Source organism: Babylonia areolata, chromosome 3, assembly GCF_041734735.1.
Source record: "Babylonia areolata isolate BAREFJ2019XMU chromosome 3, ASM4173473v1, whole genome shotgun sequence".
In the NCBI taxonomy this organism is placed as follows: Eukaryota; Metazoa; Mollusca; class Gastropoda; order Neogastropoda; family Buccinidae; genus Babylonia; species Babylonia areolata.
In genome coordinates, this window is record NC_134878.1 from 9975640 (window position 1) to 9988139 (window position 12500).

At 45.3% G+C, this 12500-nt stretch overlaps 1 protein-coding gene across 1 annotated transcript in view; it reads left to right on the forward strand.

Annotated features, from left to right (window-relative positions):
• LOC143280430 (uncharacterized) overlaps positions 1–12500 on the forward strand; it is a 22881-nt gene that overhangs the window by 4234 nt on the left and 6147 nt on the right. The window contains exons 3-9 of the mRNA XM_076585070.1: positions 508–684; positions 2379–2573; positions 3955–4092; positions 5192–5326; positions 8455–8592; positions 10661–10798; positions 12144–12278. Coding sequence (XP_076441185.1) covers positions 508–684; positions 2379–2573; positions 3955–4092; positions 5192–5326; positions 8455–8592; positions 10661–10798; positions 12144–12278 — 1056 coding nt within the window. The remainder of the gene's footprint in view (positions 1–507; positions 685–2378; positions 2574–3954; positions 4093–5191; positions 5327–8454; positions 8593–10660; positions 10799–12143; positions 12279–12500) is intronic.

The window sequence follows — 12500 nt, forward strand, 5'->3', positions numbered from 1 at the left end:
AAGCCTTCCCCCTTCTCCCCTCCCTACACACACACACACACACACACACACACACACACACACACACACACACACACACACACACACACACACACACACGCACACACACACTGGCACACACACTCCCCGGCTTGATTTGTGTTTCGATAAATTCTGTGACCTGTTCGCATTTGAAGCGGTATCACTGTTAATGCGAGAGTAAATGCTTTAACCCATTATATCACATCTCTGTTTTGAGGGTTATCAGTTCTAAAGAAACCCAATTCTGATGCAGATTCAGTGGCCATACACCCTAAAATGCAGCCATCTTGCCAATCTCACACACACACACACACACACACACACACACACACACACAATCACATACGCATGCACGCACACTGATACATGCACCAAACCCATGCACACTCATATCATCAGTCCAGAGTGCTTGCACACTTTTGAGAACATTCCACGTCAGTGAAACATTCAAATGACAATCGAAGCTTTCCTGTTTTCCAACTACAGAAAATATCGCATTCGGAATGCCTACCAAAATTCGCTCCCGTGACCTCAACGTGAGCTCATTGTCGGCTGTGGACGGCAAAGGCAGCACGTGCGTGACCTCTGACCCTGACAACCCCGGGTGGTTGCGCGTGGATCTTCAGCGGACGGTTTCTGTGTATCACCTGACGCTGGTGACAGGTTGGCCATTGTTATTATTATTATTATTATTATTGTTCTTGTTCATTGTCATCATTATTGTTGTTGTTATTATTATTATTATTATTATTATTATTATTATTATTATTAATATGAGCATTTACGCCTAATCTTGAAAATAAGCCCTAGGCGTTTACAAATAGAATACACACGTAAATATCAAAAAGGTAAAAAAATAAAAATAAAAAAGATCACAAGATACCAAACATAATCAAATTATTCATCCCCCTCCCACGCCGGCCCCGACCCCATCCTCCACCCCACCCCGCCCACACACACCCAAACACACACACAACGCACACAAGCACGCGCGCATGCACATACACAAGTCATAGCACACAATCATAATTAGTACACAGTCATGTAGTGAGGGGATTGTCTGGTTACAGACGGTTTGGTTGGTTGGTCAGCTGGTAGATTGTTACTGCTTTTTTTTGTTGTTGTTTTTTGTTGTTGTTGTTTGGTTGGTGTTGTGTGTGTGTGTGTGTGTGTGTGTGTGTGTGTGTGTGTGTGTGTGTGTGTGTGTGTGTGTGTGTTAGTTTTGTTGGTTGAGTGAGTGAGTGAGTGGGTGGATTTCTTAGTTGGTTGGTTGGTTGCCCGATTGATTGACTTTTTGTGACTCGTTGGATGGCCGATTGATTAATTGACTGCTGACTTAGTTAGCTAGCTCATTGGCTGACTTCATGGTTAGTTGGTTAGCTGACTGATTGACTTGCTAAGAGGTTGGCTTGCTTATTGATTGTTGTTTTAGGCTGATTGTTTGACTTACTGACTAGTTGGTTGGCGAATTGATTGAATTACTGACTATTGACTGCTGACTAGTTAGTTGGCTCATTGATTGACTTAATGACTAGTTGGTTAGCTGACTGATTGACTTGCTAACTTGGCTTGCCTGATGATTGACTTACTGACTTGTTGTTAGTCTGATTGTTTGTTTTACTGACTAGTTGGTTGGTCGATTGATTGAATTACTGACTAGTTGCTAGGCTAGTTGACTTGCTGACCAGTTGGTTGTGGGACTGGTTGACTGATTGACTGGCGTCGTGACCGACTGATTAACTGGTTGATTTTATTTTATTTTAATTTTTATTTTATTTATTTTTTTTTTTTTTTGGTATGTAGCGTGTAATGTCTGTATGCTCATGTTTGTGTCTACAGACGTACAGACCTCGGTAACTATACAACCATTTACGTTTCCAACCCAAGTATTTCGTTGCCTGGGGGCAGCAAGGCTGTCTTGGGGACTATGCATCGGCTTTTGTTTCGTTCACATTGTCCTGTTGCTGTTTTTTCACCGTCGTAGGTCACGAAGATTACAGCTCTGTGTGCGTGTGTGTGTGTGTGTGCGTGCGCACGCGTGTGTGTGTGTGTGTGTGTGTGTGTGTGTGTGTGTGCGTCGTACGTATGTATGTATATGTGGGGGGCGGGGGGAGGAGGGGGCCTGGGGGGAGTGTGTGTGTGTGTGTGTGTGTGTGTGTGTGTGTGTGTGTGTACGTTTGTATGTATGTCTGCATGCGTGTGTGCGTGCGTGGTTGTTTGTTTGTGTACATACGTGTGTTGCGTGCATGCGTATGTATGTTTGTGTGTACGCATTTGTACGTGCGTTCGCGTATGTCTTCGTGCATGCGTGCATATGTGTACATACACTGTGCGTGCGTGTGCGTGTGCGGTTACAGACAGCCTGAGCTCCCCGCGGGGCTGGCAGCTGTTCGTCACGCAGTACAGCGACTTCTACTGGGCCACCCCGTGCACCACAGTGCGCTCCGCCCGGCCTCACGTGACCTTGACCTGTGACTCCCCGACCCGGGGTCAGTTCCTGACCGTCCTCAACACCCAGGGCCCTGTCACTGTGTGCGAGGTTCAGGCACATGGTCAGTTTGGGAGGTGTTTTTTTAAATTTTATTTTATATATATTTTTTTTTAATCACAACAGATTTCTCTGTGTGAAATTCGGGCTGCTCTTCACCAGGGAGAGCTCGTCGCTACACTACAGAGCCACTTTTTTGTTGTTGTACTTTTTCCTGCGTGCAGTTTTATTTGTTTTTCCTATCGAAGTGGATTTTTTTCTACCGAATTTTGCCAGGAACTACCCTTTTGTTGCCGTGGGTTCTTTTACGTGCGCTAAGTGCATGCTGCACACGGGACCTCGGTTTATCGTCTCATCCGAGTTACTAGTGTCCAAGACCATCACTCAAGGTCTAGTGGAGGGGGAGAAGATATCGGCGGCTGAGCCGTGATTCAAACGCGTTACCTCTGGGCCATCACTCCACTTTGTTTGTGTATTGTTGTTTTTTTCTGCCCCCATCATTTGCACCGTTTCAGTGGCATTACTCTCACGCCGGCACATGATCTCATTCCGAGTACCCCATACACAGCCACACCCGGGTTCGTCTGTCACAGTCACAGTCCACAGGGAATCATCGATGTAAGGTCGCCAGGAGGCCACACACCAGAGGAGACCCCGCACTGCTGCTGAGTCATTCAGCTTCGGAGTTGTTTTGTTGTTGTTGTTGTTGTTGTCAGTTGTTGTTACTGGTGGTGGTGGTGGTGTTATTTGATATTGGGTTTGTTATTATCGTTGTTGCTATTGGTTGTTGTTGTTATTGTTGTTGGGGTTTAGGGGGGGAGGGAGGACGGGGGGGAGTGTGTGTGTGTGTGTGTGTGTGTGTGTGTGTGTGTGTGTGTGAGTTTTGGGGGGTAATGTCCTATTTTAGCGTCCTAAATTATTGCACCTGTTGGTTCCATTTTCATGGTTTGTGGGGAAAGAAAAAAAGCCGAGGAAAAAAAAGCCAAAATAGTGGCACGTTAGTTTAGTTTCTGAATCCGCATCAAAATGGAGTTCAAATTACGTGCAAAAGAGTCGAAATCCACTGAAATTGGGTTACAACATCTACTAATGGTAATATCGTTTCATACATGCACAAAATTTGCCGGTAGAATTTATGTTCTTGATTTTAGGATGCTAAAATAGGACTTCGCCAGTTTTGGAAGTTTTTTTTAAATTGTGGTTGTTGTTGTTGTTGGTCGTGGTGGTGGTGTTATTGTTGTTGATGTTGTAGTTATCATCGTCAGTCTTTGTTGTTGTTATTGGTTGTTGTTCTTGTCGTTGTTGTTATTGTTTTTGTTTTGTTGGGTGATGCTGTTGTTGTCGTTGCTGTCGCTGTCGCTGTTGTTGTTGTTGTTGTTGTTGTTCGTCTTGATGATGTTGGATTCAGGACGCTACACAGTGTGTATGTGTGTTGTGCGGCACAGTGTGTGCGGACTACACGTTCGGCGCGAGCTGTGGCGGCACGTGTCGATGTGCTGACGCCAGCGAAGTGTGTCACCCGCTCACCGGGCACTGCCACACGGGCTGTCGTCCCGGCTTCTCCGGCCGCCACTGTCAGCACCGTACGTGAGTTCAATTCTCTGCCTGCCTGCCTGCCTGCCTGCCTGCATGTAGTGCAAGGCTGAAATATAGGCTACCGTGCAGCAGAAGAAGGAGAAGGAAACGAATATCGCACGAAAGAGATATAAAGGACACATGTATGCATGAATGCATGCATATGCATGCATACATTATACATACATACATATCTATGTATTTGCATGCATATATACATACATACAATATCTCCACACACACACACACACACACACACATGCACACACACACACTCCAAACAAGACAAGAGGAGACATACATTAAAAACAAATCTATGCATACATACACACACAAATACATACATACATACATACACACATGCTCCAGACAAGATAAGACGTCACATGTATTCCAGAATGCGTCAGTCATGACGTCATACCACTCCGTCACTGCAGCCGGAGTGACGTGCATGGGGCCTGTCACGGTTCCTCCTCCGTCCCCACAACACCCAGCCATACCTCCACTCTTCCTATCCTCCATGAGTCATGTCATGACTCTGTGTGTGTGTGTGTGTGTGTGTGTGTGTGTGTGTGTGTGTGTGTGTGTGTGTGTGTTTTCTCTCTCTGTGTGTGCGTGTGCGTCGCGTGCGTGTGTGTGTATGTGTGTGTGTGTGTGTGTGTGTGTGTGTGTGTTTTCTCTCTCTGTGTGTGCGTGTGCGTCGCGTGCGTGTGTGTGTATGTGTGTGTATGTGTGTGTGTGTGTGTGTGCGCGCGCGCGCGCGCTACGATAACGTCATCCCTCAGGGTAACTCGATCATGGCTGTTGCCTATCTATCTACGATCCTTTCCCCCCTCCCCCCCCTCTCTGTCTTATTGTGTGAGACGCGTAGACACATATATAGATTGAATATATATATATATATATATATATATATATATATATATATATATATATATATATATATATATATATATATCAGTGGTGAGACGCTGAGGTGGTCGAGATGGTGGTGAGAGAAGCGTGTGCCAGTTCCTAGAATTGTGCTCACGGTTGTTTGTAATGCCCCCCGCCCCCCGTGTCCGAAGGGCTTCGATCATTGCTGTCGTGACGTCACGTGTGTTCCAGGCTGCAACATGACGTATGGCAATAATTGCGTCATCCCATGCGGTCACTGCAGCCGGGGAACTGCCTGTCACCCAGTGTCTGGGGCCTGTCCGGGTTCCTGTCAGCAGGGCTGGACCGGACCAAACTGCGACACAGGTCATCATCTGTCTTTCTACAGCTGACCATAGCCACCACCACCACCACCACCACCACCACACTTCCTTCTTTTAATGCTATTTTAGTGCCATGATACAGGTCTTCTCTCTTTCTATAGCTGACCATAGCCATCACCACCACCACCACCCCTATTCCTTCTTTTAACGATCTCTTTGTTGCATTGATTCAGGTCATCTCTCTTTCAACTGACCACTACCACCGCCACAACCACCCCCACCATACTTCCTTCTTCTAATGATCTCTTAGTGCCATATTACAGGTCATCACCACCACCACCCTCTTCCTTCTTTTAACGATCTCTTAGTGGTATGATACAGGTCATCTCTCTTTCAGCTGACCACCACCACCACCACCATCACCACTACCACCAAATTCCTTCTTTTAACGATCTCTTAGTGGTATGATACAGGTCATCTCTCTTTCAGCTGACCACCACCACCACCACCATCACCACTACCACCAAATTCCTTCTTTTAACGATCTCTTAGTGCCATATTACAGGTCATCTCTCTTTCAGCTGACCACCACCACCACCACCACCACCCCACTTCCTTCTTTTAACGATTTCTTAGTGCAATGTTTGACTGATATCCTCTTCTTCGGTCTAATTGTTGTGTCCGATCTGTTGATTGTTAAAACAAAGTTCACGACTTTGCCAAGGTTGAAAAGTAGGCGTACACAAGCACTCACATACGCAGCACACGCACACACAGACTGGTGCACGCACGCACGCACACACACACACACACACACACACACTAGCGTGCGCATACTCTCCCTATGTCCCCCTTTCGCTAAGTTTGCTTAGAGTTAAGAATGTTCCTAACTATATTAGGAGTTTTATCGTTGATTTGGGAACATTAACGATAAGCAAACTTAGCGCGGCTAAGTTCGCTCATACAACCCACCACTTGGGCTACGATTGCACGAACGGTCTTAGGAGCCGCTAATTTTGCTCAGCATTTTTAAGTCCGTGATAATTCGATAGACTTAGGAACTCATGATGTTCTTATTTTAATGCAAAAGCAAACAGCGGTGCAAACATGGCTCAGGCAACCCAGCCGGGCCTCTTTTAAGATTATGTTCGGTTCTTTATTGTATTGCGTTGTATTACATGTTTATCTGCACAACAGATAATGTAAAACTCGCAATGTTCTTCCCTGAGAGAGAGCGTCACCACACTGACTGCAGTTCTCTCTCTCTCTCTCTGTCTCTGTCTCTCTCTGTCTCTGTCTCTCTCTCTCTCTCTCTGTCTCTCTCTCTCTCTCTCTTTCTCTCTCTCTGTCTCTCTCTCTGTCTCTCTCTCTCTCTCTCTCTCTGTCTCTGTCTCTCTCTCTCTGTCTCTCTCTGTCTCTCTCTCTCTCTCTCTGTCTCTCTCTCTCTCTGTCTCTCTCTCTCTTTCTCTCTCTCTCTCTCTCTCTCTCTCTCTCTCTCTTTCTCTCTCTCTGTCTCTCTCTCTGTCTCTCTCTCTCTCTCTCTCTCTCTCCACCCCCCTGTTATTGCTATGTGTTTTTTTTTTATTATTTTTTTTTAATTAGACTTACTGTTTTATATTCACATTAGTATAATATTAAAAAAACAACAACAAACACAATGTATGCTTATGTGTGTGTGCGTGTGCGTCAGAAAGAGAGAGAGAGAGAGAGTGTGTGTTTGTGTGTGTGAGTGTGTGTATGTGTGTGTTCTGTTTTTGTTTGTTTTGCTTTGCTTTTGTTTTTTTTATATGTCGATTATTAATACCAAGCTTGTGCCTCTGTGTGTGTGTGTGTGTGTGTGTGTGTGTGTGTGTGTGTGTGTGTGTGTGTGTGTGTGTGTGTGTGTGTGTTATTTTTACCATGCATATGCCTTTATGTAGAATAGTATTCGCATTCTATGACTTTAAGTAGCACTGTGTAGTGCATGCAATGGCATATATCATGTAGCATTGTGTAGTGTAGACCCTCTTTCAGGGCGGGGACTGGTTGAAAAAAAAAGCGCGCTAGTGTTTATCTATTATCCTCGAAAATAAAGAATTTTGTCTTGTTTTGTCTTCTCTCTCTCTCTCTCTCTCTCTCTCTGTGTGTGTGTGTGTGTGTTGTGTGCAAGTGTATCAGTTCGTTTTACCATCAAAGACAGAATTTTGCCATCTAAAACTCTTTGTTGTCGTAGGTTCTTTTACGTGCGCTAAATGCATGTTGCACACGGGACCTCAGTTTGATCATTTCATCCGAAAGACTAGCATCCAGGTTAGCACTGAAGGTGTAGTAGAAGGGGGCGGGGAGGGGGAGGGGTTGGTTGAAAACCCCGGTCTGTATGTAGGACTGTAACCCATGGACATACGCTCCCCATGTAGTCAGACGCATTCGCACTGGGTCACCAACACACCATGGCCATCATCGTCATCACCATGTTCTCCCTAGCAGTCTGTGTGTGTGTGTGTGAAAGAGAGAGAAAGAGAGTGTGTGTGTGTATGAGTGTGTGTGTGTGTGTGCGTGTGTCTGTGTGTGAAAGAGAGAGAGAGGGAGGGAGAGAGTGTGTGTGTATGAGTGTGTGCGTGTGTGTGTGTGTTTGCATGTGTGCACGCACATGCGTGTGTGCCTGCGTGCGTATATGTGTGTGTATGTGTGTGCGCGAGCGCGTGTGTGTGCATGCATACGTTTATGAATGTGTACGTGCATTCTTGCTTGTGTGTGTGTGTGTTTTGTGAGTGAAAGAGAGAATGTGCGTATGTGTGTACGTGCGTCCGCGCAGTGCGCGTGTGTATTTACGTTCTTCGGATCCCCTCTGTTTACGCATACCCAGATTCAAACACTCCACTGTTGAACGCCGTTCTTTCTCTGTCTCTGGACCTTGCATTTGGAATGAACTTCCTCTTTCGCTTTCGTCAGGTCTCCGCACTCAGCTCTATCAAGCCTGGCCTTAAAACCCACCTCTTCACAAGACAGCTAGCCTCCCTCCCCTACCTCTTCCTTGTCTTCAGTTTCTTCAGTTTTAGAGTTATGCATGCGTGTGAATGACTGGTGTGAAAACGCTTTGATTTGTCTCTGCATAAGATTCAGCGATATATGAATACTGTCATTATTATTAGTGTGTTCATGCTGCATGTTACCTGTGTTCTGTTGTGTCAGCGTGCCCGGCAGGTCGCTACGGGCAGGGGTGTGCCCGGAAGTGCGGGGGGTGCCAGGACCCTGACACGTGCGCCCCGGTCACGGGGCTGTGTCCCGGCCTGTGTCGGTCCGGTCTGCAGGGCCCCAGCTGTGACCAAGGTCAGAGGAGGAGGAATTTTGTTCAGTGTCTCGTCACACATACTGGTGATTGTAGACATTCTGTAAGAGTATTGATATTTAAATTTGAGTGCTATCCTATCGTTTAGGGAGAGGAGGGGGAGGGGGATGAATGGTGAGTTGGGGGAAAAACCGGGCAAATGCAGGTTGGCTTATTGATTGACTTACTGACTAGTTAGTTGGCAGATGCCTGACCCGTAGCATAAGACATTTCAGTCACTGTTTTAAAAGTGTTACATTTTGAATTAATGTGATAAAAAAAAAATGTGCAGGAATTTTGTTTTTCAGAGCATTTCATTCGTTTTATTTCAAGCGTCGTCTTTTGAGTTGTGAAATGATGGGCATCATTTCCTGCAAGGGGATTCCATTTAGCTGGGTGTGGTGATCATGTTTAGTGTTATAGTTAACTGTGGAAGTTTGGCCAGCACAAGGACTGTAGCAACCCCACAGAATGACTCTGTATTTGTATTTCTCTCTTTTATCACAACAGATTTCTCTGTGTGAAATTCGGGCTGCTCTCCAAAGGGAGAGCGCGTCGCTACACTACAGCGCCACCCATTTTTTGTATTTTTTCCAGCGTGCAAGTTTTTTGTTGTTGTTTTGTTTTGGTTTTGTTTTTCCTATCGAAGTGGATTTTTCTACAGAATTTTGCCAGAAACAACCCTTCTGTTGCCGTGGGTTCTTTTACGTGTGCTAAGCGCATGCTGCACACGGGACCTCGGTTTATCGTCTCATCCGAATGACTAGCGTCCAGACCACCACTCAAGGTCCACTGAGTGGAGGGGGAGAAAATATCGGCGGCTGAGCCGTGATTCGAACCAGCGCGCTCAGATTCTCTCGCTTCCTAAGCGGACGCGTTACCTCTAGGCCATCACTCCACTCTGGCACTACAGGTCAAGGAATGTAAACGTCTAACCATCCCTCCCCACCCTGACAGCACCACCCTCTCTGTCTCTGCCTCTTTGTCCCTTTCCTGGGAGGCAGTGACCGCTCACGGTATCTTCTACCCCGTGTGAGTAGACCTCTCTGTGCCCATGGTCGAATAGATTAACTCTCTCCATACGAACGGCGAAAAGAGACGACGTTAACAGCGTTTCACCCCAATTACCATCATCAAAATATTACAAGCGGAAGGCTCTTATACTGAAGAGGTGAATGTTGACAAAGAATACCACAATTCTGACGACGGAAGCTAAAGGTTGGGTCATTCAAACACCCACTGGACATCCGAGGGGTCTGTGTAGAGGAGAAGAGAGGACTGGCCGTACTGAGTGAGTTAAAGTGTAAAAAAAAGTCCATCCAGTGTCTTCTCCAGACATGTTGACCAAACCTTACTACTCCAACACGAAAGAGCAATGAGGATATGATTGTAAATAATTAACAAACAACAAGGAGTGGTAACTCTCTCCATACACAAGGTACACAACTTCAAGTCAATGCTTCGGCCATGCCAGTCTTGAATAAAAAGCTAATTTATGTTTGCACATTTTCTTCTGTCATTGCTGCTGTGTGCGCATGTCAGATGATCAGTATAAGGACAAGCCCGGAGCTTTGGTGGTTTTTGGAAAATTATATATATATATATATATATATTCTTTTCTTTTTTAAAGAAGAATCTGGGTTTGTTCCAATGTACATTTTATTTACCTGTGTGCTAGCTGAGTATCAGTATCAGTAGCTCAAGGAGGCGTCACTGCGTTCGGTCAAATCTGTATACGCTACACCACATCTGCCAAGCAGATGCCTAACCAGCAGCGTAACCCAACGCGCTTTGTCAGGCTTTGAGAAACAAAAAAGACAAATAATAATAATAATGGTATTTATGAGTCGCAAAATCTTGATGAAATCAACTCTAAACACGCGCAAAAAAACAAAACAAAAAAACAAACAAAAAAACAACAACAAAAAACAAGAAGAAACCAATAATGATGATAAACAAGCAAATAAATGTAAAACATGCAGACACACATTCACACACTCACACTCATAATCAGTTGCACTGACAGGCAGCATTGACTTGAAAGCTGTGTATTCGGGTGACTTGTTTCAGCGTGCGAGGCAGGCAAGCACGGCCCCAGCTGTCAGTTTGATTGCGGTCACTGTCTGACGGGCACCACGTGCAACACAACCACGGGCATCTGTTCGCGTGGCTGTGACTCGGGCTGGGAGGGACTGTTCTGCACACAAGGTGACAGACACTCCGTTTCTTCTTCTTCTCCTTCTTCTTCTGCGTTCGTGGACTGCAACTCCCACGTTCACTCATATGTACATGAGTGGGCTTTTACGTGTATGACCGTTTTTACCCCGCCATGTAGGCAGCCATACTCGACTTTCGGGGGTGTGCATGCTGGGTATGTTCTTGTTTCCATAACCCACCGAACGCTGACATGGATTACAGGATCTTTAACGTGCGTATTTGATCTTCTGTTTGCGTATACACACGAAGGGGGTTCAGGCACTAGCAGGTCTGCACATAATGTTGTTCTGGGAGATCGGAAAAATCTCCACCTTTTACCCACCAGGCGCCGTCACCGAGATTCGAACCCTGGACCCTCAGATTGAAAGTCCAACGCTTTAACCACTCGGCTATTGTGCCCGTCTAGACACTCTGTTTAAATTGGTGGAGCTAGGGCAGTTTTGTGATGGGTGTGGTGAATGGTATTTGTCATTGTTTAATTGAATACATTGCTATGTGTTTTCAACGAGACAAGAACTGTAGCTTTCTTAGTGTCGTGACACCAGATCCACTCAAACCTTGTGAAATATGATTCCAAGCTTTTTTTTTTCCTGTTGCTCCCAGTTTAAACTGTAAAAAAAATAAATGGAGCTTAAGTGAACCCCATGTCACTACTGTAATAATTTACAGCAGTATCAGGTTCCACAACCTTTAAATATTCAGCTCTGAAAGAAAATATATGGTTATTGGTGTGGTTACACCTCCACTAAAACTGCTGCTGCTACTACTACTGCTCCTCGGAGCAGATGGACAGATTTGATGGTAGACAGCAAACTCAGCAGAAAATCTGTTGTCAACATCGAAAATACAAGTGCAGGTAAATACTAGGTATATGCAGACAGGGGCCTACATTAAAAAGCTACAAACTCATTATTCTTTCTGAAAATGTGTCTTGACTTTGACTAGCCCCAAGGTTCGTTTCGACAAAGACGTTGGTTTCACGAAGATAAGATTAACTCTCTTCATACGAACGGCGAAAGAGACGACATTAACAGCGTTTCACCCCAATTACCATCATCAAAATATTGCAAGTGGAAGGCTCTTATACTGAAGACGTGAATGTTGACAAAGAATACCACACTTCTGACGACGGAAGCTAAAGGTTGGGTCATTCAACACACCCACTGGACATCCGAGGGGTCTGTGCAGAGGAGAAGAGAGGACTGGCCGTACTGAGTGAGTTAACATTTCACAACGCTGGCAAAGGGAAGGGAGGTAATTTCGTGTATAACTCATTAAAAGACATGTTGTCTGGTGCACTTTCATTCATCAGCAACACTTAATTCCGTTCTCACAGAATGCCTGCCGCACAACTACGGGATGAACTGCCATCAGGAGTGTCGTCATTGCCTGACGTCATGCGACAGTCACACGGGATTGTGTGACGTCAACGGATGCAGCGCGGGAAAAATGGGCCGCTTGTGTGACCAGGGTGAGAACACAGAAAGCAAATGGATGAGCCTGCTTTACGTAGCTATGTGCGATTGTGCTAGACGTTTGAAGAACAAAATCAGTATTTTAAGTTTAACTGCTCAGAAACCCAATTAAAATTTTTAAAAAAATAAATAAAGAGGCGCCTATATGGCGGAGACAGCTATAAGTGGTCATATTCCTACATGTAAAAGTTCACTTGTAGACACGGGTGTATGTTGGA